The sequence below is a fragment of the Mus caroli genome, unplaced genomic scaffold (assembly GCF_978045245.1).
Source record: "Mus caroli unplaced genomic scaffold, Mus_caroli_1 scaffold_2, whole genome shotgun sequence".
NCBI classification, from domain to species: domain Eukaryota; kingdom Metazoa; phylum Chordata; class Mammalia; order Rodentia; family Muridae; genus Mus; species Mus caroli.
The window spans coordinates 18561803-18586190 of record NW_028227257.1 but is presented as its reverse complement, the minus strand read 5'-3'; the positions used below and the strand labels follow the sequence as shown (position 1 = coordinate 18586190).

The 24388-nt window shown below is 41.5% G+C and overlaps 1 protein-coding gene and 1 pseudogene across 9 annotated transcripts in view; one reads left to right on the top strand and one right to left on the bottom strand.

Moving 5' to 3' along the window:
* Chd6 (chromodomain helicase DNA binding protein 6) overlaps window positions 1-24388 on the bottom strand; it is a 162763-nt gene that overhangs the window by 38296 nt on the left and 100079 nt on the right. For all 9 annotated transcript variants that reach the window (XM_085832597.1, XM_085832599.1, XM_085832592.1 and 6 more), the window contains 4 exons: window positions 20061-20256; window positions 4101-4265; window positions 2181-2360; window positions 153-263 (listed from right to left, as the gene is read on the bottom strand). In XM_085832597.1, the coding sequence (XP_085688723.1) occupies window positions 153-263; window positions 2181-2360; window positions 4101-4265; window positions 20061-20256 (652 nt within the window). The remainder of the gene's footprint in view (window positions 1-152; window positions 264-2180; window positions 2361-4100; window positions 4266-20060; window positions 20257-24388) is intronic.
* Window positions 8792-8916, top strand: LOC115030508 (small nucleolar RNA SNORA17; annotated as a pseudogene).

Genomic DNA, 24388 nt, shown 5'->3' with positions numbered 1-24388 from the left:
ACATTCTAACAGTTAACATCCACCAAGGGATGTCTGCTTTTATTTAAGAATCCAGACTCCCGAGTAAACAGGAGTTATGTGAGTGACCTGAGCTATGTAAGCATGGCCCATGCAAATTCAACCAAGTGTTCTTGTGGAAAAATATGCTGTACCTTTTCATTATTTGCTTCGGTGTCTAATTCAGCTATTTTAGCCCATTTCTGCCAAAAATTAGGGTCATCCAAGGAAATATCTGTTCTGTTTCCTGAAGCCACAAAACTAGCCTGTGAAAGAGACAAAAGTTAACAAGTTCAGTTTGAACAGAATACAAAACAAATACCAAACCTGATTTTAAATGCACCAGAAACACAAAATCCATTCATGTCAAAACTAAAAACCATAACAGTACTTTGAAAATCTTAAAACAATTCATTTTTCTTCATTTTAAAGACTGAGTAAGGAAATCAAAATCTCAATTTACAGGCTCATTTTCTTGAGACTTAAAAACTTCAAAGTAAAAAGACAACCCCTTTAGACAATAGTAATGCATTACCTGATGTCTAGTGTGATATAAAAATAGCATTTATTTGCTTGTTTTTGATACTAAGTATAACCAAGTACACTTAAGCTGGCTGGCCTTAAATGTGCGATACTCTTGCTTTATCAGCATACTGGGTGCTGGAATTAAACTTACTATGTAGTCTAGGCTAGCCTAGAGTCTGTGAGTCTTAGCCTCTCAAGTACTGGGACAAGAGTTATGCACTGTGATGCTTGACTTAAATGGCGTATAAAAGGTTATTTTCTGTCCCTGCCCCTCCCTTTAAGGCAGGGTCCCATGCACCTCAGGCTGGCTGTGGGCTCATTATATAGCTAAGGATGATGACCTTGAACTTCTTATCCTCCTGTTTCCATCTCCTCCACCTCTGGTCCCAGATTACAGATAGACTAAGCTCCGTTTTATGTGGTGTCAGAAACTGAATGCAGGGCTTAGTGCATGCCAGGCAGGTACTCTACCAACTGATTTAGATTTCCAACTACCAGGTCCTAAAGGGTTCAATTTAGAAGATTTGTTTTCTTTCAGTTTTATAGTAACTAACTAAGTATCTGCTTTAAAAATGGCATTGGGGTGGAGGGCAAGGCCTAGTAATATACAACTTTAATTCCAGAACCTGAGCGGCAGAGAGGCAGGTAAATCTCTATGAGTTCTAAACCAGTGAGAACTACACAAAGACCATATCTGAAAAAATAAAATATAAAAAAAACCCCAAACCCCAAATCAACCAACAAAAACAGCAACAAAAACCTCGAAGGAGGCACTGGGCTGGGTAGAGGCCCAGTGGGTAAAGTGGGTGCTCTGCAAGGGTGGAGACTGGAGTCTGTACCTGTATGATCAAGTTTGGCAGGAGTGGCAGCCACCTACCCCACCACTTAGGAGGAAGACACAGGGCAAGATGGTAGGATTAATTATCTTGAATCATTGAGTTCCAAATTTAGGAAGAGATCCTACCTCAATATAAATAAAGTGGAGAATAATCAAAATAGACATCTAATGTTATGTGTGTGCACATGTATATTTTGAACTTGCATGCATATCACACATGTTAAAAGAATGGAACTGGGTTGGTATGAGGTGTTGAATGAGATGCAATTTACCTATATTTCCTCTACTATCACAAAATACTCTCCAGAACAAATCTTGACATGAGACTGATCATAATAGGCCTCAAAAGCTCCCAAGGGAATTAGCAGAGCCAGCAGCCAGGGCAACCTGTGGATAAATCTGCAGAGGTCTAACCCAGTGACCTGAACAACAGAGGAAGATGATCCTCAGTCAAGTGGCTGGGAATCTTTTGAAAAACTCATTCCTGTGAAATGAAAATACCTGCTTGAATTTGAGGAATGGAATGTGCAGTCAACGTTTACTCTGACAGTGTTAAAAGAAAACTTTATAAAGGCATGAAGATGTCCACTCAAGGGTTCTGGAGCAGATCTTGTAAAGAGTAGACAGAAAAAAGTACAGACTCCTCTCTACCAGGATGTGGCTATTAGCTTCTCTTTACTACAGCCTGTGTCTCTAAGTGTCGACATCACCATGAGACTGTACTTGGAGGAACAGAAGCTGCATTAATGAGCTAAAAGAACAGTGCTCTCTTCCCTTCCCAAATGACCACATGGTGTGGGGTGAGGGGAGGGTCGCCTACCTTGGCAAAAGTGGACCCCTTGCCTTCTGACTGGATGGTGATGGTATGGGTTCTTCTCTGCAGGATCTGGTCTATATCTTCCTCACAGAACTTGGAGCCTTCGTCTTCCTCGTCCATTAAAGCTCCATAAGCACCTTTCCGGAGCAAATCCTCCACTTCCATTTTTGAGAGCTGCTGTACCTGAGCAGGTCACCAAAGTGGAAAATGCACAGGAAAAAAGAGCCTCAAATGTGGCCCTCGTGATTCAGGACATAGCTGCTCTACTAAGTACACACATCAGGAAGACAAGCTAGATGAAGGTGCCCTGGCTACTTTGTAGGGCAGCCAGGCAGGCAATTTTCTATAAGGAGCCCTGAAACAAAGCCTAACACACGAGCCAAAGGCCTAACATTCTTCAGGACACTGGTTATCATCAAATGTCATAAGCTATTAAAACTATGCATCACTGGAGAGGATATACTTGACATCTTATTTTAATATTTTAGTTTGAGTTTATACCTTTAAAGCTTCCAGATGTACCACACGAGTTGAGAAAAAATGATTTATTCATTATTAAATAAGTACATTTATTGTGGAAATGATGTCACCCCTTAACTAAAAAAAGGAGCCTGTGCCAAGTGTGATCTTTCAACCACTTGTTGAAAACAGGAAATGGAGTTCAAACATCCTTTCCTGGTTCTAATTAACAATCTGGTTCTTTTTATTTCAATCACAAGAGGGAATTCCATGGCTCCCAGGATGGGCAATGTGGAGTATGATGTTTAGCAACACATGCATAGCCAAGGATACAGAACATCTGCACTAAGATCTTAGCTCTATTTCTGATGCTCTAAGCCCAATGATGAAGAACTTTGATATGCTGTTCTGTTCTTGACAACAAATTAAGAATTTTAGCAGTACTTCTTAACCATCTCCAATCCAGACCTAAAATATCTGTTGTCATTGTCTTGAGACTGGGTCTTAATATACCCAGGTGGGCCTTGAAAATTCACTGCGTAGCAGAGGCTTGCCTTGATCGCCTAGCTGTCCTGCTTCCACTTCCTATGTGCTGGGAGGATAAGCATGTGTTACTATGCCCAGCTGGACAAAGAGGTTAACTGCCATACTTCAAGCTAATTTGTTTGTTTATTATTCACTGATCATCATGCAATGAACACCTTTGAAATGCTGTACACTGTCAGGGCCATAGGGACAGACAACACTGACTCCCTCACATCACCAAGGTCAAGGTCAAGCTGGAGAGATGGCTCGGTGGTTAAGAGCACTTGCTGCTCTTATAGAGGCATGGCTCCAGCACCTACACGACAGATAACAACTATTTGTAATTCCAGTTCCAGGGGATGGGACACCCTTTCCTGGAATCTGCAGCTACCAAGGCACATACATGGTACACATGCATACATGCAGGTAAGCACTCATACACATAAAACAAAAATAAGTAAATCTTAATAAGAAAAAAGCAGCTCAAAGTCTGGGGTGTGAGATGAGGTAAGGTAACAAATCCATTATAAAAATGTTAGGCCTTTGGCATATATGCATATACATACACACATTCATACTACAAAAAATGTTAACCTTACCAGTTCTGATGGGTGTGGTTAAACTTTATTTAAATGTTATTGTATATTGAGCAGCCCTAGCACACCCTGGCTCCCACTTTATCCATTTGGAAAATGCAGGGACTGCCTCTAGATAGTATTCTGTTATGGGGATTATCTAACTATGCTATGGAGGACTGAGTCAAAATGATGAAAGGGAACCCAGAAACAGCTTTCAGAAGGAAAACCCTGACAAGTACTCCTTCTTGGTTTACTTTTGAGACAGTCTATCCCAAACCAGTCTGACTCAGAGAGCCATCTGTCTGGTGCTGCAATCAAAGGCACATGCTCCTTGGTGCTCTGGGCAGGTCAATGTACTCACTCCATTGGTGCTGCCCTTTCTGTTGATGTCCTGAAGAATAGCCTTGTCCAGGCCCAGCTTCAGGCTGGCCTTGTCAAACATTTCCCGCTCATAGGAGTTTCGAGTGATTAGGCGATATACCTTCACGGCTTTGCTCTGGCCTATACGATGACATCGGGCCTGAGCCTGGGAAGAAGGGTCACACATACTTTGTCACCATATATATATACACTCACATTTCACACAGATACAATGACAGAAGCCACTGTGGGGTAAGTGGTCAACTTTTACAGCTGATGTCTTGTCATAGTGAGAGTTACTCCTTTTTTGCCAACAGGTTCAGACTACTGGGTAGCGAGGCAAAGCAATGGGAAGGACACAGCCATCCTCTCCGCCTGGCTCATGGTCTTTGTGCAAGCATCTTGGGTGGTGAGGCTCACCTCAGGATGCTGCTCAACCTCTGTGAATGCCTCAGAGGCAGGCACACTGCTTCTCTTCTATTTTTAAATTTCAAACACTGACAAAACCTGCGAAAAGTATAGTAACCTTTGTGGACAGTCTTCCTTCCTTCCTGCCACTCTCCATAACGGTGACGCAGCAAATCCTAAGCAGAATGCTTCTAATCCTTATGTATTTTAATAAGGACCTCTAAAGGTAAAACATCCCACACACCAATTCTGTACTTAAAATCAATTCTGTTCTTTTCTGCCTGCGGCACTTAAGATTAAACAAGGTCTTACACATTAAAGGCAAGTGTTCTACCTCTAAGCTATGTGCCTCCCCAAACAGAATACTCCTCACTATTAGCCAATCTTCCAACCTTCCCGCGCAGCTGTTAATCAATGTGCTGGTCCTGTTTTCCCACCTTGCTTACAGTACTTGTGCTGTGTGTGTCCCTGAGTGGGTGTTTTTGCCCCCTTTATTTCCTCTAAACTGGAGTTATAGCTTGCAACTTTATTAGATTAAGATCTGATTTTTGGATTGGTACAACACAGATGGGCTTTTAAATTCCATCAACAAGCATGTTTGTCTGTCTGTCTGTTATTAAATAGAAGACCACTGTATACAAGTGTTTCTTTATTACGGGTTACGATTGTCTTCATTAATATTTTGGTTGGCCTAATATACCATTATTAGGATATATTATTAAAGAAAAGTTAAACATTTGATTGGCTTTTATTATTATTTCTTTAAGGAACACAGTGAAGCCATAATGCGGCTTTTATATTTTACTGTATCTAGTCGTTATTGTTATTGCTGTTTAAATATGGTCTACAGGAGACTCCTCAGATAGATCCCTAAGCTCTTTCGGCATGGTCTAGAAGACTATGGGGAGAGACTCTACAAAATGACTCTGTGGAGTTACCAGTAGAGGTACCAGTATGATTCAATGGTCAGGGGTGCATGTGTGTACACATACGTCAAAAAACCACAAATAGCTGTGTGTTTGTATCTGTATATTATATCACAGACCAATTGTCTTCAACGGTTACCTTGCTTATAACATATTCCACAGTTCTTTCTGTCTGTCCTGTATAAACCTAGATTCATTTATTTAAAAAGGATTCTTGTTGTTTTTTCTTCAACAAGAAATGTCCACCCCCAGAAAGCAAGCAGAGAACGGTGTCTCTGACACTGATCATGAGGGCCGGCCATGCCATCTATGTGAAGCTCGCAGGTCCCCTTGCAGACTTGAGTGCTTTCTTGCTCTGACTGAAGTGAACCTGAGCAGTGAGAATGTCCTTTTTCTCAGGTGAGTGAAGACAGTGGCAGACGAAAGCGACAGCCTCAGATCCCTGTTTCTGTCCCACGGTCTTATTGCAATCCCAGCACCCAGAATAAAGTAAGCAAAGCAGTAAAACCATGGCTCAAATGCCAGGCTGTTTAAAGGAAGCTACCAGTCCACTGAACATGAATGAGTCTGAATGACTGGAGTTGGGGAGGTGATAAGTACAGAGTCTTAAGTCTGCCCATCAGGTAATCACCCTGGTTAGACTCAGATCCTTCCCCTATCTCTATGGCCGAAAATGACACTAGAATCCTTTCTCAGTGCTCAAATGGCATGAAAACAGAAGCCTGCCAAGCGGAGACCAATTTCATGTTGTAATAGCTTATCTTGCTTGTCAACCTAATTACATCTAGAATCACCTAAATAATACTAAGCATGCTTGCATGATGTTTTCTTAACAGGATCATGTGAGGTAGAAGACCCACCCTAAATCTGGGCTACACTTTCATATGGCAGCTCACAGAGGACATGAAGAGAGCGTTTGCTTACTCTTGCTGGCAAGTTCATCTCCCCTGCAACCATGCCAGTATCAAATTCAACTTCTGAGAACCAGCAGCTGTCCAGGAACCTTCCCCAACACCAGGGCCCAGTGGGACGGCACTCAACTACCAGATCTCAGTCTTTCCGCTGTCACCACTTTTTTTTTTTTTTAAACATGACTCTATTCATTCTGTTCCTTTAATGAACCCTGACTAATATGCATGGCTGTCTGTCAATTACAGTCTCAGGAAAACAATACTATAGCAGCCCACAGAAAGCACTAACGACTGAAAACAATGTAAGCTTTTTTTGTTTTGTTTTGGTTTGTTTTTTTTTCAGACAGGATTTCTCTATTTAACAGAGCCCTGGCTGTCCTAGAACTCACTTTGTAGACCAGGCTGACCTTGAACTCATAGAGATCATTCTGCCTTTGTCTCCTGAGTGAGTGCTGGGATTAAAGGCCTGTCCTACCAGGGCCAGCCTATAAGTACTTTTAATGAGAATTTTTTTCATTGGTGTATGTGTGTGTATGCATGCAGGCACAAATACATGTAGAGGCCAGAGTGTCTCATTTTACTGTAGGTCTTGAGAAATGTTCTCAGGGAATACAAGCCAGCCAATTTGGCTAGACTGACTACCTGGCCATCAAGGTGTAGGGATCCTCCTGCAGGGACTGAGATTATAAAGAGCCTGGCCTATTACTGTGGAACCTGGGTGACTGACTCAGGTCTTCATGCTTGCACAGTAAGCACTTTACCACCTGAGATCCTCGCCTTTTTGTGTCCTCTAATCACTCAGGGCTATGCATCCTTCTAGGTATGCACAGACTACATTTGGGGATGTGCTTGGAAGTAGGTTTCCTATATGCAGTAAGGCTGCTGGCACTTCTGAAATGACTGAGCAAGTAAGTAAATATTTTGGGATGACAGTTACTCCTGTCACTTCTTAGAGAAGAAAGTAATGAATAAGAAAGAGATGAAGTTGAGAATAAACTGTATAGTATTAGAAAGGATAGAAGGAATCAAGTTATTAGTGGTGACCAGTGTGTATGCACCTCCAAATATGTATGCATAGTTAAAGAAAAAAAACACGAATGCAACTGTTTGTATTTACATATGCACTTCTAAACCTATACAGATTAATGGATAATACATACATACACAGATATATATTTTTTGTTTTTCTAACTGTATACTCTAGCTATTTATACTTTGAAAACCTAGAAGCAGTGCCATCCTGGTTGCAGTCAACATACCTACCAACTCTTAGATCTTGGCTTCCAAATACAATTCCACACGGACAAATCGTATTAGAGAAGTGGCTAATATGTAGAGCTGAAGTTATACTCTTACAGTCTCTCTATGTCTCTGTCTCTATCTCTCTCTGTCTCTGTCTCTCTCTCTCTCACATACAGACACATGACATAAATCTGAAACACACCACTGTGCATCATGTAAAGAAAATAACATTTGAGTCAGGCACAGCCACACATAGCTGTGATTCTAGCTACTGTAAGTTCAAGGCCAAATCTAGGCAACTTAGTAAGATCCTGACTCAAAATAAGAATTAAAAAGGGCTGGTAATGTAGTCATCAGTAAATACATGCTAAGTATGCAAGAATAGTATCATCATATATCACACTCACTCACACTCACACACACAAACACAGCAATTGTAACACCATCTGGACATAAAAAAACAAAAAACAAAAAAACAACCCACTAATGAACTGTAATCCACTGAACTAAAGAGGCATGAATGCGTACTGACATAATCAGAGAAAAAGGAAAAACCTCTGGAGCAGTATGTCAACTAACAAGCATGTGTCAAACCACACTGTCAGAATATCAGCACTTCCCCCCCCTCCCCCCCCCGACAGGGTACAGGGTTTCTCTGTGTAGCCCTGGTTGTCCTGGAACTCACTCTCTAGACCAGGCTGGCCTCGAACTTAGAAATCCGCCTGCCTCTGCCTCCCGAGTGCTGGATTAAAGGCGTGCGCCACCACTGCCCGGCTGAATATTAGCACTTTGTAAGCATCACTTGACACCTGGTTCAAGTAAAGATAACTAACAGAAACTAAAACCACAAGTGAGACTTCGGCAAGAAACCAGCACAGTCCCAGAGTACTTCTCAAAGACTACTTAAAATCTCAAAGGAGTAGGGAAACAATGTGGTCGAAGTGCACCTGACCAGACAAGTGAAGACCATGTTTCGTGGTTCTGATATCTGAGGAGGATACTATCAGTTCAGTAGGACCAAGTCTAAACTCACTCTAGAGCAAGCAGACAGTAGGCATTAGAAGCAGCCTACAGGTCAGTACTGACCAGAGGATTAAGGAATAATGCTCTTATTTCCTGCTTCTAAGAACTACACTATGGTTATACAGGAGTAGGTCTTTGTACATACGGAATAGAGACCCAAGTGTTTAGAAAGTAAAGGGTCTACTGCCCCTACAAGTGTTGCAGGTGTGGCTGCTGTGTCACATGTGCATCAGTTGGTGCCAGGGATGAGAGAGGCCATGTCTACACTCTGTCCTGACAACATCGGAATAATTTGTAGCCTAACATTCTCTGAAAAAAGTGACCTGAGAAGTCTGGTGCTAGGCAGGCCTGGACCTAACCCTAACTCTAACCCAGGACAGGGAGTAAGCCGAGACTAGAAGAACTCTGCCTGGGACCATGGGACCCCCCTGCTGGAGTGAACTGAGACAGGGGACTCTTCCAAGGAGCCACTCAGGTTGGCCAGGCAATGAGTGAGCCTAAGAAGACCACCAGACAGATGCCATGAGGCCCAGACAAGGAGCTTGCCTGAGATGACCACCAGTCTAGCACTGCATAAGCTCTGTGGGTCAGACCATACCCAAGATTACCCCTGTCCAGATGATCCCTGTCCAGTACCATAATGCACAACTGGGGCACAGTACTCCTGAGGCCACTCCTGAGACAACCCCAGACATTAAGAGGTACCACTAAGAGGAGCACATATGTGGTGGAGAGATGGAAGAAAAAGAGAAACAGAAGGATGTGGGCACAATGAACGAGACAGAGCTGGAGACTGGGGGTAGTGAGGAACAGCCAGATGTGAGTAGTTGGTGCATGTAGGACCATGGTGGGGTCCTGGCCTGTGCTGGCATGGGGATAGAAGGGCACATCTGGGTTGGTGGCTCTGCAGCAACAGGGTCTGTTACCACCAAAGGCCAGGCAGATGTCCCTGGTCGAGGCTACCACCAGGGATCAAGTGGATGTCTGAGGGTTGTGCAGAACTGGCCCCACCCTTAACCTGGCACCATGGGAGAGCTGGTCCTGCCTGGGAGTATGAATGCAGGAGAGCTGACCCTGCCACTAGCCAGCTACAGTACTTGAGAAGAGTGGGCCCTGCATATTTCGGGAGTGGTTCTACAGATCCAAAAGTACAGGACCTCTGTATCCTCGCCAGCATCTGCTGTCACCTGAGTTTTTGCTCTTAGCCATTCTGACTGGTGTTAGGTGGAATGTTTTGATTTGCATTTCCCTGGTGACTAAGGATGTTGAACATTTCTTTAGGTGCTTCTCAACCATTCGGTATTCCTCAGTTGATAATTCTTTGTTTAACTCTGTACCCCATTTTTTTTTTTTTTTTTTGGTTTTTCGAGACAGGGTTTCTCTGTATAGCCCTGGCTGTCCTGGAACTCACTTTGTAGACCAGGCTGGCCTCGAACTCAGAAATCCACCTGCCTCTGCCTCCCGAGTGCTGGGATTAAAGGCGTGCGCCACCACGCCCGGCCTCGTACCCCATTTTTAATAGGGTTATTTGGTTCTTGAGTTCTTTGTATATATTGGATATTAGCCCTCTATCAGATGTAGGGTTGGTAAAGATCTTTCCCCAATCTGTTGGTTGCTGTTTTGTCCTATTGACAGTGTCCTTTGCCTTACAGAAGCTTTGCAATTTTATGAGGTTCCATTTGTCAATTCTTGATCTTAGGGCACAAGCTATTGGTGTTTTGTTCAGGAAATTTTCTCCTGTGCCCATGTGCTGGAGGCTCTTCCCCACTGTCTTTACTATTAGTTTCAGAGTATCTGGTTTTATGTCCTTGATCCGACTGGACTTGAGCTTGGAACGCTCCTCCATTGCTGGTGGGAATACAAGCTAGTACAACCACTCTGTAAATCAGTTTGGCAGTTCTTCAGAAAATCAGACATATCTACCTGAGGACCCAGCTATACCATTCCTGAGCATATACCCAGAATATGCTCCAACATGTAATAAGGACACATGGTCCATATGTTCATAGCAGATATATTTATAATAGCCAGAAGCTGGAAAGAACCGAGATGAATAGAAACAGAAAATGTGGTACACTTATACAATGAAGTACTACTCAGCTATTAAAAACAATGACTTCATGAAATTCGTAGGTAAATGGATGGAACTAGAAAATATCATTCTGAGTGAGGTAACCCAGTCACAAAGAACACACATGGTATGCATTCACTGATGAGTGGATATTAGTCCAGAAGTTCGGAATACTCAAGATACAATTCACAGACCACATGAAGCTCAAGAAGGATGAAGACCAAAGTGTGGATACTTTGGTCTTTCTTAGAAGGGGATCAAAATATCCATGGGAGGAGATACAAAGTTTGGAACAGAAACTGAAGGAAAGGCCATCCAGTGACTGTCCCATCTGGGGATCCATCCCATATACAGTTACCAAACCCAGACACTATTGTGGATGCCAACAAGTGCTTCCTGACAGGAGCCTGCTATGCTATCTCCTGAGAGGCTCTGGCAGTGCCTGACAAATACAGAAGTGGATGCTCACAGCCATTCATTGGAAGTGAGCATAGAGTCCCCAGTGAAGGAGCTAGAGAAAGGACCCAAGGAGCTGAAGGAGTTTGCAGCCCCATAGGAGAAACAGTAATATGAACCAACCAGTACCCCTAGAGCTCCTAGGGACTAAACCATCAACCAAATAGTACACATGGAGTGACCCATGACTCCAGCCGCTTAAGTAGCAGAGTAGGACATAAGTAGCCTTGTGGGACATCAGTGAGAGGAGAGGCCCTTGGTCCTGAAGGCTTGATGCCCCAGTGTAGGGGAATGCCAGGACAGGGAATCGGGAGTGGAGTGGGTGGGTTAGCAGGGGGTGGGGGATGGGATGGGGGTTTTCGGAGGGGAAACAAGGAAAGGGGATAACATTTAAAATGTAAATAAAGAAAATATCTAGCCAGGCGCGGTGGCACACACCTTTAATCCCAGCACTAGGGAGGCAGAGGCAGGTGGATTTCTGAGTTCGAGGCCAGCCTGGTCTACAGAGTGCGTTCCAGGGCAGCCAGGGCTATACAGAGAAACCCTGTCTCGGAAAAACAACCAAACAACCAAAGAAAATATCTAATAAAATAAGCAAGCCATGGAAAAAAAAATATATATATGATATTAATCATTTACCACATATATGTTTACATATATATGGATTATATATGATTTATATATGGTATTAAGCTCTTATCATATTAAACTGATTAGATGATTTCTATTTGGAAAAAAACCCACAAACTATAGGACCTCCATGACACAGGACAACAAAAGAATATCTGAGAGAAATCCCAGTGAGGTTCCTGTATTGATAGACTAGCAGAAGCCAGAGGTCTTGTACCTGACCAACAAGGTTTTATAATGGACATTTGCAAGCATAGAAGTGTGTACAAAAGGGTATACTGTGGGATACACTTGACACTCTACAGTTTCCACAGTAAGATTTGTTTTCTCTGTTGGGGTGAGGATGTAAGGGCAGCGGGCAGAGACGAGGGGCCGGGGAGACGTGCAGGACTGATGTGCATGATGTGAATTTCACAAAGAACCAATAAAAAGTGAAAAAAGAAGGTATTAGTCTACGGCCCCTAATTTATTCTCAATTTAAATGTATGTCTATGCACATACTCAGAGAAAAAGACTGAAAAAAGGGGCAAATATGATAAAGTAAATAGGAAAATACAAACCTAGTTGATGAAATCTAGATAAAAGTCTATCAGAATTGAAAAATAAAACTACAACAAACACAAACAAAAAAAATGCACTATTGATTTGTATTTATAATTTGCTTGCTGGAATCTATGCTGGAGAGACCCAACTGTTCACTTGTTTTTGAATTTTAAGAATTGACTTTCCACCGGGCAGTGGTGGCGCTCGCCTTTAATCCCAGCATTTGGAGGCAGAGGCAGGTGGAGTTCCAGGCCAGCCTGGTCTACAGAGTGAGTTCCAGGACATCAGGGATTACACCGAGAAACTTTTCTTGGAAAAAAAAAAAAAAAAGAAAGAAAAAGGAGTTAACTTTCTGGCTGAGTGTGGCACCACGTATCTATAAGAACAGCTCTTGGGATGCAGAAACAGGGGCATTATGAGTTCAAAGCCAATCTTTGCTACACAGGGAATTTGAAGCCTGTCTGGGATATATGAGACTTTGTAACAAAAAAACAACCAAACAGCCTAACATGGAAGAAAAGAATTAAACTAAGAATCTTTGGAAAAGAATGTTATATGCTGGCATCAGAGTCCTCCCTCTGGGCAAGTGTCTGCAGTATAAACTGTATAGCATGAATGCTTATGCTCCACATATGCATCTATTTCCCAGTTTCATCTGCCCAGAGGGTGAAGCAATGGGCATACCTAGCAGACAGATCTAGTTTTCTGTTTTTGTTTATTTACTTACTTGAGACAGGTCTCATGGCTGGTGTCAATCCTGATATGTGGATCAAGGCCAACCTTTAACCCCTGATTTTCTATTCTTACCTTCCAACTGCCAAGATTAGAGGTGAATGGCATATTTGGCTTCAGATCTTGACCACTAAACACTTTCCTCAAATAAAAAGAATAGAGACCTGTGGAGAAATAGCCAATTCCAAGACCTTGTCCAAAAATATGTTACCTTGTTCTGAATATTTTATCCAAAAAAGTGAAAAAGTACTTAGATGGCATTAGTGTGATATGAAGACCATTAGGACAGTGAGGATCCTGATTATAAAATAAAATAGACAGCTGTACCAACACATTCCTGTAGTCCTAGCTATTTACTGTGGCTATTTACTGTGGCAAGACCCCAACATAAAACAATCACTAACAAAATACAAAACATAAATATCTATGGTGCGCTAACTAAATAAATGGGACATAAACAATTATTATTCCCATTCGAAATATAGAAGAAATGATGAATACAGGTAATACTGACAGAGGGAAATCTGTTGGTGGGTGTTAACAGCAATGGGGATAGTATGAGAAACTGTATTTGTAAGATCCCAAAATATCTACTCGTAAGATACCTAATTTTAAAAAGTAAAAACTATTTTAAAATTGAGAGACTTGGGAGACAGCAACCTAGTCAAGTTTAAAATCTCATCCCAGGTCACTGGACAGTGAGTGACACCGTGAGCTCCAACAGGAAGCACTGAGTAGGACACTATGATTTCTATGGAATCCTTGCCTGCAATGAGTAACTTTATGTCTAAGAAAAAAACCGGGCAAATACAAACCAACAAATCAAGGGACAATCTAAAAAGCTGTCAGTACCTTTTAAAGTGTCATGGTCACTGAAGTAAGGAAAGACCAAGGCACTGTCACACCCTGCAGGATGCTGAGGGGGCGTGACTTCTGATGGAATGCGATACTGAACCAGGAGTTCCCATTCATGGGCCACATATGAATCCATGAATAATGCTGTATCTGTCTGTGTTCATCCCCTGGTGCTAACAACCCATTCTACTATGGTCATGTAAGATATGAATACCACAGAAAGTAAGGTGGAAGGAAACGGAAAATAAGCATTTTGACTCTTTTAAAAAGGTAAAAAAATGAATCTATACAATAGTGATATGAAATATTTAAAGTGTGCTCTAAGGCCACTTCCATCGTGTACAGTTTCCTAGCCCCCTCTACAGAAAAGCATTTAAAACACACGCAAACTGTTTTGCTTTGTTTTGGTTTGGTTTTATCTTACCTTGGTCAGAGAGAGGGAGAGACAGGCATAAATATAAACAGCCCATTAAAAATGAATGCTAGTATTTAAGACCAGCCTGTCTACATACTGAATTCAAGGCTAGCCAGAATTAACAGTGAGATAGTCTCACTCCCCAAATGAACGAATGCTAGAATATACACATGTATTTTCTCTTTCTGTTCTCTCTTTTTTTTAAAGATTTATTTATTATTATATCTAAGTACACTGTAGCTGTTTTCAGACACACCAGAAGAGGGCATCAGATTTCATTACAGATGGTTGTGAGCCACTATGTGATTGCTGGGATTTGAACTCAGGAACTCTGTCTGGAAGAGCAGTCAGTGCTCTTAACCACTGAGCCATGTCTCCAGCCCCCTCTCTCTTTATTTTCATTCACCAATGTAGATTCCATAGCAGTTCACAGAGATATCCCCATTCTTTTTATAAAAGTAAGTATATACTATAGTTTATTCAGTTTTTTACTAACAGATAACTGAATTTTAAAAGTTTTGTTCCTTCCAAATATTATGTGATAGCAAATCTTTGATTCTGGGAAATTTGTTGGATAATTCTGGTAAATAAAGGCAGTGATCAATGGGCTAGCAAGATGGCTCAGTGGGTAAAGGCATCTGTCATCATGTCTGATAGCCTTTAGGGTCCCACAGGAGAGAACCAACTCCCACAAGTGTCCTCTGACCTCCACATTTCTGCTGTAATGTACATTCCTCACCCTGATAAATAAATAAATAAATAAAATTTAAAAACAAAGTGATTAAAGTAAATCGTATGGTTGCTAAGATACAGTGATTCTCAACCTTCCTAATGCAGATGCAGATGCTCGCAACCAACCACGTGGCTGAGACCAGCGACCCCAATGGAGGAGTGAGGGAAGGACTGAAGGAGCTGAAGGGGTTTGCAACCCCATAGGAAGAACAACATTAACCACCCAGATGCGCCCAGAGCTCCCAGGGACTAAATCACCAACCAAAGACTACACATGGAGGGACTCATGGCTCCAGCCGCATATGTAGCAGAGGATAGTCTTATCAGGCATCAAGGGAAGGAGAGGCCCTTGGTTCTGTGAAGGCTTGATGCCCCAGTATAGGGGAATGCTAGGGAGGTGAGGCAGCAATGGGTGGATGGGTGGGGGAGCACCCTCATAGAAGCAGGGGAAGGGGCCATGAGATAGAGGATTTGAAGAGGAGAAACTAGGAAAGGGGATAACATCTGAAATGTAAATAAATAAAATATCCAAAAAAAAAAAAAAAAAAAAAACAGCTACACATTCTAATGATTTTAGTACAAGCAAAAGGGTACAAGTCAGAAAGACTTTCTACTACACCTTTTACAACTGTGTAAAAATGAGATGAATGGTACAAAAACAACCGAACAAAACAACAACAACAAAAAAACAAAACTCAAAGCAGTCAAGTATTGTAGCCCACACCTCAGGTGGCAGAGGCAGGAGGATTCTGAGTTTGAGGCTGGCCAGGGCACAATCACAAGTTAAAAAACAACTCGTGTTTCCATAATTCAACCACTTTGATTTCACTGCTGAATTTCCTGACCAGTTTTCCAACCTTGGACATCATGAGGCAAGGCACTGTCACTTTCTAGTAAGGAGGAGGAGGAACCAGCTCCCCACCTTCCCTGCAAGGCTCCTAGAGCTCTTCTATGGCCACAGAAGGGGCTGTCTCCTCAGTATGGTCTCATTTTCTCCCTTTCAAACTCCCATAGACACAGGGCAGCTGCATTAGCTTATGCTGTGCCTCCAGCCAAAAGACATCTGCTTCTATGGTTTCTCATTCTGCCTTCAGGGAACATTAAGACACAGGAAGGCCCTTACACTGTGCAGTCCACGACTGTTCACCTGAGCTCTCCTTAAGCCCGGGGAACTCAATGGTTGTTATGGAGCAGCAACAAGAAGGGTGCTCTGTGAGAGAGAGCTCGATACCCTGTTACTCCTAAGAGGTTCTTCTCTACCTTCAGCAAGACTTGATTCCTAAGAAACCAAGTTTTCATTACTGCACTTCCCTCTTACACTGTCGTTTCCACCACTGCCATCTCCTAAGCTTTAGTGTTAAAGGGAACCTTGGCACTGCTTGCTGCTGCTCAAGTGCTGGAGCCCTTCCCCCATGGAGCCTCTGTGCCATGGAGTCCCTCCCTCTTGTCTCTGAATACAGTTCTCTGTGACTAGCAGGCTTATCAGGGCACCTTCCACTCTCTTGAGGGCTGCCACGTGGCATGCTTAGCCAAGACAGGAGAATGTACACATGTACAGTCAGTGAGCCTAATTCTAGCTAGAAGTCAAGCTTTAGTATTTAAGTGCCTTTAGACGTTTTAAAGCTAATGTTTTGATGCTCTGCTGTTTTTCTGATGCTTGCCTGGTTTTCCAGAGTGCAGCTCTGTTTTCCAGGCCACAGACCTGTCTTGAAGATGTGCTTAGCATTCCAGAAGATTATGAGAAGTGGGTCCTAGCAGAAGATTAAGTTGGCGTAGAGATGTCTTTCAAGTGGATCCTGGAACCAGCTATGGACCCTCTGCTTCCTAGGTACTTCCATGAGTTGAACAGGCTACTCTGCCACGAGCCCGACACCATGATGTTCTGCCCTGCTGCAGGCCTGAAGGTAAGAGGGCTAACTGACCATGGGGTGGAATAAATTCTCTGAGAATACCATCTTTTATTTGTTTAGTAGCAAAATCAGGCAGTATAGGTGGTATGTGCCTTAACCCATTCCTAGGTAAATGCTTATGACTAAATCTATTTTCCAAAGACAATAGATGATTCATTTATTAAAAATATTGGCATGTGTAAATAAAAACATGCAAACAAAATGTCCTGAACAAGAATAGTTCTTGGGAAAGATCTAGTAGCTTTTCTTTTTCAGTAGTGTTAGAATCCCTCTTTAGCCATCTTCACAGCTAATTTAGCTACAGTCTTGGCAATCATAGTGTGGTCTGAAGGTCTGAGTCTCAGCTTTCCCCTACTTTGTATATAAGTGCCCGTGTGCAAGGGGAAATGTTATGAGGAATGGAAGTGTATTTGCACACCATTCTGTAGGCAGAATCCAGGCCATCCAGCAGGCAGGAACCTTGCTTCATCTCTGTAGACTTAGAACTTGAACTGTCCCTCTATGTATCATCTTGTCTTTTCAACACATCAATCACTTCCCAATAATTATCAATCCAACTCCTTGTCTTTAAACCACCCCATATTAATGAAACTTTAATAATAACCAATAAAAAAGCAACAAGTAGATCAGAAACAGAGAAGATAGTCTGGAAGACCAAGATCCAAAAACTTAGAATTCTAACAGTGAGTGACTCCCTGACTCATTAAGTTTTGTGATGTTCTGTCATGCAAGCTGCCACCCAGGACCATCTGTAGTGCTGGCCTTCTTGGTCTCTTCATTTAGGCTGAGTGTTAGAGAAAGCTCACAAACTGACAGCACACTGAGCAATTTCACACTACTTCACAACTTCAGCATGATTTCACTAATACTCTTTATCTTTTGCCAAGTCCCTGGCAGTACATATTAACAACAGTCATTCCAAAGTGTCTTCTCTCTTAACAGATCTAATTCTGGACAGCTCAACTCACTTCTTTTGGTTGCTATACATGCAAATCAATCATCTTAGATGACTTCACCTCTCCATTAAGTAAGGCATTCTCACCTTCTGTTTTTCTTCATGTTTTATCTGTTCAATTGTCATGTTTACAATCCATTAGATGAGGCACTGTGATTCCAAATTTTCTGCCTCTGGTCTTAGACTTCCAATTTCCCTTCTGGAAATTCCTATACACATGTCCAAACTGGCCACTCATTTTTGGTTTTATACTATTCTTCTCCTTGACATTTGGTCTTATAACCAATCTAATGTTGAGTATGCATCACAAAGAAACATGGAACTTCACAGCTGCCAAGGGCTCAAGAAGCGATCTGTCTAGGGTTGGTCAACCACTGGCAAATGGTAACTATTTTCTGGCTTTTGAGGTTTCTGCTGCCAGCTTATATATAGACACCACTGTGACTTTGTCAAGAAAAGATAATATACACGGGCATGGGCTACATTCAAATGAAACTATTAAATAAATAGGTGGTAGCCACAAAGGTAATGCTTTCCTAGTTTTTTGTTTTGTTTTAAATCTTGGATACTGTTAGCTGCTGGGAATTGAACAGAGGGCTTTGCATAAGCTAGGCAAGTGCTCTCCCACTGACCTACATCTCTAACTCCAAATTAGGCTCTTTCATAAGTGAGAGATCAAATACTAGCTTTTGCCTTTCAATTTAAATGTTGAACATATGTGAATTATTCAAAAACTGTATTTATGAAATTTAGCAACCCATCTCTGATTTTAATATCCCTTTGTAAGGACAAAGAACTGACAGTAAATTATTTATAACCACAAATTTAATTTAAAGCCAGATAATGAATATAGTGCCACACAATTTACTTTGTGATAATTTATCATGGTATTTCTCCTAAGTTTTAGCCAACTTAATATTTAAAACACTGGCTTTCAACTACTACACTGTTTTCATCACACAAAAGATTTCTTCGAGACTCATTAAAGAAAAGGACAAAAGAGAATGACTTTGTGGAAGTAAGCAGATAGGAAAGAAGGCCTGCTCTTCAGTTTGATGCCCTCTTTCTGGCATCCCTTCTCTTGCAGCACGCCCTAGAGGCCCTCTTGAGTTAAATCAAACAGTAGCCTCCTAGTATTCTGGATCAAGAACTTATTAGATTATGAGCCATTTACACATACTTCCCACCCTACACATTAATAATCTTAACATTAGCAAATTATTTCAAGATTTAGTATACATTAAGATGAAATTAATCTTGAATAATAATGGCTATGAGTCTATTTTCTAATAGTTTTTCTGAGAAGTTGGAAAATTTTATAGCTGAATCACTGCACAATCTGGTAGTTGCCCTGAATTTATTTCTGAAACAGAGCTGATGAACGCAAAGTAGAGGCACTACACTTTTTTTTTCATTATTCATTATGTTTGCTTTTATTACACTTAAATTTAGTGTGTGTGTGTGTGCTCACATGCCGGAATGCAAACGGCGTGCATGTGGAGGTCAAAGGACAAATCGAGGGAGTTGGTTCTCCTCTTCAAACCATGTGGGTCCTGGGTATCAAACTTAGGTTGTCAGGCCCAGTGGCAAGCACCCTTACTTGTTCATCCATTGTCCATTTCCTATGCTTAAGATGTTTTTGCCACAATCTTTGTAAAGTCACATATTATTTAGTTTAACTGCACTTGGAAAAACAGAATCTACAAGTCCACTGAAGTGGTCACAATAACTTCTGACGTGTGCATCAAATGGAGGCAAAAAGCCTAGTGAGGGCGCCTACCCCTCTGTGACACGAGAGAGCTTTTCTAGTTTTTATTTTTATTTTTTTGTTAATTCATTTACTGTAACTGACATGTAACATCAAGCAAACTGAAGGGAAAATGTCAGATATTTAAGTCTGATCACAGCAGTTTTTGTTTGTGTTTGGAGGCTACTACCAGGAAATATCACTTCATTTCAATCAAAGGAGAGAGCTACTCTCTAATTAGTGGGAAGGGTCAACACCTACTTTTCATTTAGTTTCTTCTTCTAGCCAAATCCCTAAGAGCTGATACTACCAAATGCAGCACACCAGATAATCTATAACTAAGCTAGACTTTGTTATGAAATTCTGGGAGTCAGGGCAGCTAAATAGTTATCATCCTAAGGTTACCTGCAAGTCATTTTGTGGGTTCCAGTCAGAATCAAATATGATGCAGGTATCAGCAGCTGTGAGATTGATTCCCAGGCCTCCTGCTCTGGTGCACAGAAGAAAGACAAAGCGGTCTGAGTCTGGCTTACAGAACCGGTCGATGGCTGCCTGGCGCAGGTTTCCCCGTACTCGCCCATCAATTCGCTCATAGGTGTATCTGAGGGGACCCAAATGAATGAAAGCCCAGGTGTTAATCATAGTTCAAAGAACAAACAATTAGGAAGCTACTGCCCAATGGCCTCAAATATATCACTTCTAAATATGGATCAGATGACAACAGTCTCTAAGGAGTCCCACCCCCTACAGGAGAAGCAGAGCAGATTAAAATTGCACTGAAAAATGTCTTCCTTGTTTAAAAAAAAAACAGTTATAAATCAAGGATGCCTACAAGACTTAAAATCAGAAATTGATCCCCAATAAGTTGTCCAACAACTTATTCTCACCAATTTCCCACTTTATACTTGCAAAGAATGCTGTTGTACAATTTTCCTGGTAGAGAAACAAATATAAGCCTTAACCATTGACTTCAGCAGTGCTCATCGCTCAGGGCACTTGGAAGTGTTAAGGAGCTTGAATTGCCAGGCCTGGGCTGCAAACTGGTAACTTGCACCCTGTCGGTTTCTCAAAAATGTTTAAGGTGCAGAGCAAAACCTCCATGTGTACAGTTACAGCACAGAAAAGGGTTTCTAAGATATGCTGAGACCATGAAGAGGAGAATGGAGTGAGGTAGAGGGCACCGGCTTCAAGAGTACAGAAATATTTGGCTAGCATGGTGGGGTAAAGAAAGGAGTATAAAGAACAGGCAATGGAGATGCTTGGGGTCAACTGTTATTGTCCATTCAGAAAACAAAACACAACACAGAAGAACATTCATGTGGATGCTATGAAATTAACAGAGCAGTAACAGACAGCAACAATCTTATTTTTCCTGTGTCTTTTTATATCCTTTCTGTTTACCCTACTGACAACAAGTGAATTTATAGGGATAAATTACTCTGGACACTAAAGTTGACCAAAAACTCAAAGGTGAAGGACAGGTACTAGGAACATTCTGAGGAAAAGACTGAGCCTGGGAGCTCAATGTTTTGAGCACTGGCTGCTTGTGCAGAGGACCTGGTTTGATTCACAGTAACTATGTGGTGGTTCACAATCATATGCAACTCCAGTTCCAGGGTATCTGACATAGTCTTCTGATCTCCTTGGGTACCAGGTATGCACATAGTAAACAGACATGCTTATGGGTAAAACAGTCATACACATAAGATAAGTGTACTGGCTGGTTTTGTGTCAACTTGACACAAGCTCGAGTTATCATAGAGAAAGGAGCTTCAGTTGGGGAAATGCCTCCATGAGATCCAGCTGTGGAGCATTTTTTTCTCAATTAGTGATCAAGGGGTTAGGGCCCATTGTGGGTGGGGCCATCCCTGGGCTGGTAGTCTTGGGTTTTAAAAGAACGAAAGCTGAGCAAGCCAGGGGAAGTAAGCCAGTAAGAAACATCCCTCATGCCCTCTGCATCAGCTCCTGCTTCCTGACCTGCTTGATGCTTGAATTCCAGTCCTGACTTCCTTTGGTGATGAACAGCAATGTGGAAGTGTAAGCTGAATAAACCCTATTTGAACCAATTTGAAGCCAGATCCACCAGACAATGATGGTTCTCAGAGTAACCCACATTCCAATGCTGAACAGAGAAGTTTGCTTAAGAACTAAAAATAGCACTTACAGACAAGTTAGGGACACTAGTACAGTTTGGAAATTTAAAATTCTGACTGAAGGCAGACTCAGTATACCTAAATATCAAAATGATGCTACCTAAATATCAAAATGGTGCTGATCAAGCAATGCGGCACTCTGTACTGGGCTAAGTGTGATGGGGTAGAAGGAGCCCAGAACTTGGTGAGAAGACAGGCCTAGGATTCTATTAAACAATAGCCTCCTTCCCTTCTATGTCAACAAGCAATGCTATAGGAACAGAGGACGAGGGTCTTATGACAAGACACCCTTGAGCATCAAGGAGAACCTAGAGGCCTGTGGGTCCTAAGTTGGAACTGGCACAGCATTTGGGAAGGAAGAAATCAACAAATAGGGATGATGTAGCTTGACGTCACGAGGAGAGGGGGTGGTGTGTGTGTATGTGTTCTTCATAAAGTAGAAAGCATCCTAGCAGCTGTAACATAACATCTTTCAGATGATACGTGTGCTGAATGGCTGAGACAAGGATTCCCACTTGCACTTGTTTAGTTTTGAGGGAGTGCTCTTAAAGAAAAAACTAAAAATGAATGGAATCACTCCACTCTATCCCACTTCTGTGTGAGAGTCTGGCATAAGATTAAATGAGGACAAAACGCTAACTGACAGCTGGCACAGTAAAGGTGCTCAAGAACAAAGAGAACCTTGAGAGCCAGTAAGGTTGAATGAAGAAATCAGATACCATCAACTTCTCCACACCAAACTTCAGCAATTAACCCTATGTAACAACTGTACTGTGAATGAGAATCCTAGGAACTAATGTGGCTCATCAAGCTGTAATTCTGAGAAACTGTCATATGTCAACAAGAAGCAGGTGGCACTCTGGAGAAACCTCTGAGAGACAGGCTAGGTGTGGGGACAACATGTTTTTGGCACAAGACTTGTTGACCTCAGAAGGCCTGAAGGGAAATGAACAATATTCTTGTCTGCCAGCAATAAGCAATTCACTATGTAGCTATAACCCAGGTCTCAACAACAGGTAGGTAGGTGGTCCTCCTTAGTAAGTGTACATAAACGGCCTAGGAAGATACAGAGAGTAGCATGTTTCTCAATTTTTCAAAGACATCAATCTCTGTCTATTTAATGTATACAAGTCCAATTAAATCCTATTGTGAATATTATCGCTTTTCCCTCTTTATAAATTACATATGTGTATACAAATACATTGCAGTTAAGGTCTAGAATGGTTACAAGTAAGTTTAAAGAATAATTTTAAAGTTCATCTAGAAAAATGTAAGCATAATAACAGAATTTTAAAAGATATTTTTATTTATGTGTTATGTGTATCTATGTGCATGCCACATGTGTACAGGTGCCTGTGAAGGCCAGAGAGGGTGTTGAGTGCCCAAGAGCTAGAATTTCAGGCAACCATGAGTTGCTCCGTGCAGGTGCTGGAAACTAAATTTGGGTCCTCTGTAAGAACAGCAAGTGCTCTTAACCACTGAACCATCTCTACTGGCCCAAGAATAAACACATTTAAAGGAAGAATGAAAAGAATGGACATACACCTAGCATTTATAACACTTCAGTAAATGTTATAAGTAGTACTTGATAATAAATGCTGGGGAAAATATCCTATTTTATTAAATAGAAAACTAGACAATTAGACCTATTTGGAAAGAAAGTAAAATTCTGTAGATTTTATTGTTCAAAATAAAAGGCTAAGAAGAGACAGCCTTTAGGCATGAACAAGGACTTATCCGTTGTCATGCTACATACTTCGTATTTTCAAAGAGAATCATAATTCTTAACTGGAACACAAATTAAAATAAACAATAAAGGAAAAACAACCTAAAAGAGAGCTTAGTAAAGACTTATACTTCCCAAGTCTGTTCATATCACTGTAACTCACTATCAAAACAAAACACTACCTTCAATAGTCATATATATTTTGAAGAGTAAGATATTTACAAAGAGCAAGTGCTTTGGCAGTAAGTTTGTAATCTATAGTAAACTGACAAGCTACCCAACTGCTTTGTTGGCTCTGTTTTAGACTCATCAGCTTCCCCTCTAGGTTTCTACTATGGTGCTCAGAGAACTTTCCTTATTACCTAATCTGACTCTGAAGAATTACCTATGCATATTAAAGCCAGCACTTCCCTCAGTTAAGCCTGTCATTTGTTTTATTCTTTCTAGTAAGAGATTTAATTTATACAAACACAATTTTCAAGGACATCTGAGACCTACTCCAGTTTTACTACTTGAGAAGAAAGATGTGTAGTGCTAACACTACTAACTATAATGATCTTGTGAACTTTTATCCTTGCAAGTGCATTCTTACAAGTTTATCATCATCTTCAGGTCACTGGTGTATTACAGTGACAGAGAATCTAAAATAGTCCAGGGAGGAGTCCAGGGCAGCTCCTTCCTGAATCTCAGTAAGCTCCATGATACCAGACTTCTCACTGTACAGTCATCAACGTCAGGTCCAGTGAATTACAGGGCCGGAAGTAGACAGCTGGGTGCCACCATTAGTGTCACAAAGCCTCAGAGATCCACTGAGTGGACAAACAATTCTTTTTGAGTTGCTGGCTTAAGTACTT